At 40.2% G+C, this 7,591-nt stretch overlaps 1 protein-coding gene across 1 annotated transcript; it reads right to left on the minus strand.

The window, feature by feature from the left end:
- Positions 1-260: 260 nt before the first annotated feature.
- On the minus strand, positions 261-7,137 carry rnf114 (ring finger protein 114). Its single transcript, XM_042492495.1, has 6 exons — positions 6,956-7,137; positions 6,233-6,383; positions 5,566-5,672; positions 2,751-2,865; positions 2,523-2,630; positions 261-2,113 (listed from the first exon to the last, which is right to left on the minus strand). Exons 1-6 carry the CDS (start codon positions 7,090-7,092, stop codon positions 2,048-2,050), a joined length of 684 nt encoding a protein of 227 aa, XP_042348429.1. The 5' UTR covers positions 7,093-7,137; the 3' UTR covers positions 261-2,047.
- Positions 7,138-7,591: the final 454 nt, after the last annotated feature.

The raw sequence follows: 7,591 nt of genomic DNA on the forward strand, positions 1-7,591 counted from the left end.
ACAAAGGTTTGTAGAAAGGTTCTTATTTCATGTATTCCACAATTAGTTTTCACTGACACACCTTGGTGCCTTAATATGACAACTGAGCAAATCCAGTTTCGATTGATGCACCCTGCACATTACCTCCCTTTTAACCGATCTCTCTCACACACATACATACACACACACACGGTAGTCATCCATCAAAGCACCGAGTGTTGTTTCTTCCCCCACACGTCTCATACACACAGGTATAAATCACAGCGGCTGATTTCTGGGGCCAGGGTTTAAATAATTAAAGAGCTTTAATTTATCAGGATTTAGCACCCCTTAACAGTAGGGCTGACAAAAGAGAATGAGAGATATATTGAGAAAGGAAAAAAAAGGTCATTGTACATGAGAAACACATACAAAATTACACATTTCACTGAAGAGAGAAACGAACATCTAGGGCTAAGTGGCACCAAAGACTATGTGAGAAAAGGCATTAAGGTTCTGCTCTAGAGCTACTTGATCTGGGTGCATTAAGTTTTATTCACCTGTCGGTAGAAGACATATGCAATGCAACTGTGTGAAGATCTGCACTACTGTATGTGGTTGTGACAATTACAATTCATTGGAAACACTGATGTAAACTAAAAGACAATCCACATGTTTAAAATGCAGAACATCAAGCAAAATCAAACTGAATTTTCTTGTCACTTCACATGCTGTCAGTTTCAGAGGCATACAAGTAATAACTGTGGATTTTTTTTTATCCCCCAGAACCGTTGGCAGTGATATTAAGAAGTATGCAAGCCAGCAAAACACACTGGGATCTTTTATGTGATGAAGCATCCAAGACACTGGGCATGAAAAATACACTACAGTAAGTTACATTTAAAATCTTAAGTAATGTCACGAACTGTCAAAACCCAAAGTTATGGTTACTCAATTTAAACTCTAACAAATAACCCCACTAAAACCTCTAAAGATCAGTGACATTTTTTATGCTGCATATAAAAAACTAAGCTGGAGAACAACACATTGAGTAAAGCACATTTATGGAATGAAATCTGTGTTGAATTATGTCTTGCAACAGAGCCACAAGGCTGGTGAGGGCCAGCGACTTGTCACGGCTGGCCAGAGCGGTGGAACTCTACTGCCCCCTCATGGCCATAAACATGCAAATAAAAATCTCAACAGGAATGAAAAAAAATCATAGAACTGACCAATTATGAAACACTGATGCGTCTCCTACTTGCATCTTTTGATTAGCCCTAAGAGTTTTGGAAGTCAGAAACAAGATCTACCAGCAGGCACAAAGACATAAGGGAGAAACGTTACAATAAAGCAAACCGCCAACCTCTGGCTTTGTTTAACCCTCACATTATTTATTCTTTCCAGTAGATCTCTGAAAACAGGATGAACACACGCTCTCTCACACAAACACCCAGAAACAGCATAAAAAAGACAGAGCTTCCTTCTGCTAATGAACTCAACCACAACACCCCCTCCCACTTTGAGAGTAAACATGCAGAGTCACTCTTGAGTAGATTATTATATATTATTGTTAACATTACTTGACCACCCAACTGAGTGAAGTCTGTCATCTCCTGGCAATAGTTAGCCACCTAGTGGTCGAACCCTCTTATAACATCAAGTATTGACGACAGGGAAATTTAATTACAACTTTGGAAGTTTTTGGCTATATGACACCATGTCATCAATGAACACACAGCTTGAATATACATAGTAAATATTCAACAAACTATCAAGTCTACAGACTCAACTGGGGGGAAGATAAAGAGTTTGTCACACCAGAAACATGTTATCACTTCTAAATGAGACAATACCATATGCTTTTTTAACCATATTGCGTGATTTATTTTGGGAGTAATTAACCTATAAATCCACAGTAACAATACCAGTTTCCCTGTGAAACGGATTACCCACAGTAATATTGTACCACCATCCTCATGATAGATGAATGATGTTACAGTGTGTTGTTCTGTCTTCTAAAGACTTCACATCACCATCTCCCCTTCTCTTCCATTGATTCTTCCTCTGGTGGATTGTTCTTCACACTTTAGTTGTCCAAAAGGGAGCGCTGTAGAGCCTCCTGCATCATTGTGTGCTCATCTGTGGAGTAATCCTGCAGGCAAGAAAAGGAGAAAACAGAACAAAAAAGTTAACCCTTTGAGCCCAGAGGAAGTTGGTGTGATTTCTTTCAAAAACATGCTGAAAAAGGCAATTAGCAACTTGGTGAGAAACGTTCAAGAAATTGCAAGAAATTATAAGATTTGAAAAATTATTTTTAAAACGCTAGAGAAAATGATATTTCTAAATATCATAATTACATAGTTAAAATTATGTTACAAAGTTGTTATAATTTTAAGCCTTTTTTTCCAGGTATTCCCTTGTTTTTTCTTTTTAAAACTTCCTTTTTCATTTTCCCCACTAATTCTAATATAAGGATATTTTTGCTTTTGTTTCAAAGGGTTGGCTGATCATTAACATCACAAAAAAAGAAATTCCAGATAGTGTTTAGGGCCTCAACTTACAACAAAGGTGTCATAGGAGAATGTGTGTCTGATCTTCAAGTGCTGGAAAAAGTCAGCGCTCATATAATTAGGGTCCCCCCACGGCATTGAGGCACAGATAGGGCATACCTGGACAGATACAAAGTGAAAGAAATAAAGCATCTATGAACAATTAAATCCAAACAATGTGTTGATCCATATCTTTTAACGAGTGGCTCTTGGAGTCACAGTGTAGTGTGGATTTCCTACCACTTGTCGTGCATCACGAGCATGCTGAGAAGTGCAATGTTCAATCAGGCCGTCCTGATCGAGGTTCTGGCAGTGACAGTATGGGCAGGTGAAGGTGAAGCGATTTGGTACTGGACTGTGGGGAAAAAACAGAAACATAAAAATATGTTACACTACAATTCTAATTTTGTATTTCAACAAAGAGATTTGCCTTACTTTGCTCCCAATGTTGATATTGTATGAGAGTTATCCACATCACACGACTGTTTCTCAAACTTTCTTGTTTGTAATTATCCCCAGAAAGCACAAATTGGTCATCATAAAACATTACTAGTGCTTCCCCTCTGATGACTTAAATCAATAGCTGAACACGTGGCCCTGACACACCAAGCTGACAGGAGGTCATTGGTTAATGTTGGGCCGTCGGTAAGCATCTGTTGCCCTAGTTTTTGCAGTGTGTGTGTTCAGTTGTGTTGGCTTTTATTCAGCTGATTCAGCATGTTGAATTGGCAGTTCAGCTCAGTGCATGAAAAGAGAAACAGAAGTGAGGAAAGTAAACAAAGGGCTAATAAAGTCAAGAGAAAGTGGGATCATATTTGTGCTAACCTGTCAATCTTCCAGTTTCAGTGTTTAAACAATGAATAGACTACTGCGGTCTGCCGGTATGGAGTTATTTCCTCCCACACAGATGCATAATGTATGTACTGGTTGGCCTTCTGTTGTAGTCTTTGCAATGTGTTCATGTGAAACTTTTTGGCCGAGAAACAGGTGATGTGAGGCAATGTAACAGTTGGCTTTCAACATCACTGGTTCTTTGATGTTGGCTTGGTGTGTCTGGGCCTTTAGTCCAGATGTTTCAGTCCTCAGATGTAGCTGCAGAGCAATTGTTCCACGCTTTCACGCAACTCAGGCAGCTGTAGACCCAGACAAAGGGTGAGTCTGAGTGAGACAGAGGCAGCTGTCCGGAGCAAGAGAGGCTTTTCCTGGTCAGGCTCCGAGATAATGTTATCATCTGCCTGCTGCATGAAAGCTGTATATTTACCGCTTGCTGTAACTTACTATGATACAGTCTCTGGCTTTTGTTTGATATCAAGTGTCAGCAAAAAATGATGTCGAATGATGCACACTTCTGGTCTATATTTAGCACACTTCAGCTAGGAGGGCTAACTTGTTTTGTTTACTAAAATGGCATGGATGTTGCTGTCATGCTAAATGTCTCGCCGAACCCTGTTCAAAGTCTTTAATAGTCCAGTATTGGTATTGAACACTCAAATCCCATTTGGCTGACATAATTCTGAGTTGGGTATAGCCTGAATTGTCACAATATAAAAAGCAATTTCACTCTTTAAAACCTGGGTATCATTGTTGTAGCTTTGGGCAATTTAACTAAAGGCAGTTGTAACAGGAATCAATCCCCATCACTGTACGTGCTAAGACAACTAGCAGGTCAAACCTAAGCACAAGTCGTGCAGATGCTTTCAGTGGAGCATACAAAGTTGTTGTTGAACCAGTAAGATTGTAGGGTATTTCCAGTGGAGTGCTGATGTGAACATTCTCTCTGGGTCATTAAGTGACAAAGCAGCATTTTGAGTACATTATAAGTAACGTACAGAAACTGTGTGCAATAGTCCATCTTCTCTTTCCCTCTCTCTGTCTCTCAAATAGCAGCTTTAACATCAAGCGCTGCAGCGCTCAGGTTTTCCACTGTGGTTTTTGACCAGGAAAATATGTTGAATTCCTACATTTTTCAGTCTCTCGGGTCATAGAGCCTTTTTAGACCCTATTATTAACAAGCGTTTCAGTGATCCGAAAACAAGTGGACAGCCAAAACACATCGCTGTTCACACCTGTGCCTATTTTGCGACTCCATCTGACCACTTGTGTTCAGATTTCGTTTCTACCCCTTCCATTCTCCATACTTTTGCTAGCTGCTCAGTAGCATGCTTGCTAGTCACATTATTGGTTGTGTCAGTATAGCTGGAGATCGCTGTCAGCAGAATTCAACACGTCTCCTTCCACAGGGCAAAACGATGGACAGTCACAAAGTCATAGAGCACTAGCGTGCTGTCACCCAAGCAACCAACACATTCCTGCACTGATGACATCGTCTTTGTCCGGGACGCATCAGGACGCATTAGTGTTTACACTACTACTACTACAGACACTATAGGCATTTGGTCAAATGGGCCCCAGACCACCTCAGCAAGTGGTCTGAATGATTGGATCACAATGCATCTTTGTACTTTTATTTTGTGCAGTCCACTTGTGATCAGATTACCCAAAATACATGTCAACGCCAGGTGTAAACTATGCAAACATTTCCCTCTGGGAAAATGTAGACCTAACACTGTGTCCTCTCGGTGAGCGTCTCTCTGTCCACACTGAATCCGATTAAATATGCACTTCTGTAACATCCTATACACAAACCACTGTCCCTATCAACTGTGCACTTGAGATCATACTTAATACTTAACCACTTAAAAGATTGATTAGTACTTGCTATTTTTCTACGTTTGTACTTTCTAAAACAGAATATTGTGATATTCATTGGAATGGCATATAATAAGGCAAACAGCAAGTGGGATGTTATTAGTAAAGGTTATTTATCAGAAACTGTCAGCTCCGCTTTGTGGGTCAGGTTCGAGTAATTGATTAACACATATGTTTGCAGGTTGGGCAGGGAGGATTGGCTTTCATAAGAAACCTGGTTGGTGCTAGTTAAAAAACAAAACAAAGCAAAAGGAAACGAAACAGACCCACATATCACTCGCATGTAAAGGTGAATGAGTGAGTGATTTCAGACACTCCCTAACTTTCCTATCGCTCTGTACTTCACCTGATGATGGTAGGTTGGCTCTGGGCAGTGGTCCTCACTCCCTCCTCAATGTACTCCTGGTATTTTGAGCAGGCTGCTGTGTGGCTTCTCATCTGAGACAGGCCAACCTAAATATTGAGAAAACAGACATCAGTAACTGCTATTGCACAACCAAAATTATATATTTGTTCTCAAATGTTTTCAACTCCAACTCGGCTACTTTTTCAATATAACGGCTTAGGATTAGACTCAGACTAAGTTTGTATATATGTAGTTTTGTTATGATACTGTAATGATTTCTCTATACCCTTGTGTTTCACAATTCCAAGCACAACAAACCAGTCATTCAGATGCCTTATGTTAGCTTTTACACTGTCATAAATAGAGTTGCAGCAGTATGCCAGTCAGGACATACAAATTGGCGGTTATCATATTGTGCACATTTGCTTATCTAGATCATTATCTTATCTAAAATTCAAATCTCAATTGTTATTTAGTTATTTCTAAAAGGGAGACTTTTTACATATTCTTCCATTTAAAAAAAGTGGTTTGAAGTTTCAATCCTAGAAACAAAAGGTTTGTTCAACAAAAAATAACCCTGCCATTTTCATTCCTGACTGATGTTTTCTGAGAAAGTTATCGTACTGTTAAAATCTCATCCCATTGCAACTCCAGTCATAAAACATACCTGCGCTCCACATCCCTTGCAAGCAGCCACAGATGATTGGATGACTGCCTCGAGCTCAGCAGCTTTAGTCCAGTGGCCCAGCCCGGCCCGGCATACAGCACAAACAGGTTTCTGTGGACGCAAACACTCCTGCAAACAACTCTGGCAGAACCTGGCAAGAGATAGTTGAAGAAATGTTATGGTTAACACTATAATGGAAACAAGACACTGAAACAATTCTTATTTGGCCTCAGGAGGAAAAAAGCGTTCACTGGTATTTCTTCTATTTATAGGCTGCCTTTAAAATACAATATGATAAACAGATGCTATCATATGTTGGAAGCTCCCTGTAAATGCTCCTCACTGGAGCTTCCTGAAAATCAAATGGAAAGTCCCCACCTCAGGAGGGCGCAGGGACTTGTAGTTCTTTAAAGTGGTTTGACGAATCCATGCAATACATATCCAAACTACAACTCCCAGGTGAGGCCGCCTCTTTGATGTAAACAAAACTGAAACTGATTTAGCAAGCTGGCGTTGGTTTTGCCAAATATCCAACTAAGCAAAGAAGAATAACAGGGTCAAAACAAAAGCAGGCACAGAGATGCTCGCTGTTTTGCGACTCTGGTGGCACGACATGTTTAAAAACAAGCCTTTCCCCTCATTATTTCTACCTCGAACCATTGCATCGCTGGTGGTATACGTGGGTTGGGGGTAGAGCGATCGAAAAAGGGGCAAAATACTCACGTATGGCCGCATTGTGTCGTTACTGGAGTGTCGAAAATTTCGAGACAAACTGGACAGACGAATTCTGACACGTCGCCGCTCCCGCCAGAGACGTTTTTTTTGTGCTGTGCTGCACTAAACTCTCCGAGCATCGCCATTTCTTTTCTTCACTGAGTCAGTCCCCCACCAACCGTCTCCGTGACGTCGTCATCAGGTTCTGCTTCTTTTTTTAAGCGCGAGGGCGGAGTTATCGCTGACAGCACAACACATGATTATATTGTCAAGTTATTGTTGGCTATAAAAACTGTGGACAACCATGTAAATATACAGCCATCGTCATAAGTGGAAAAATTAATTCAGTCAGCATTTGACAGATTTTGAATGTCTCTAGAAATCAGCAGGATGTTCTTTGTAATTTCAAGGGTGAAAATGCACAAAATGATATCTGGAAATATCGCGTTTTGCCTGACGGTCCAAAACCTAAAGGTATTCAGAATGGTAAACAACACAGAAAAGCAACAAATCACACACTGTAAAAAACGGAACTGGAGATTGTTTGACATTATTGCTTGAATTACCTAAACTTTATTCAGAATGGTGCTATTTACCGGTATATTAAACTATTCTTTAGGCTACTGAAAATATCATATGAACTTG

This window comes from Plectropomus leopardus, chromosome 8 (genome assembly GCF_008729295.1).
Source record: "Plectropomus leopardus isolate mb chromosome 8, YSFRI_Pleo_2.0, whole genome shotgun sequence".
NCBI classification, from domain to species: Eukaryota; Metazoa; Chordata; class Actinopteri; order Perciformes; family Serranidae; genus Plectropomus; species Plectropomus leopardus.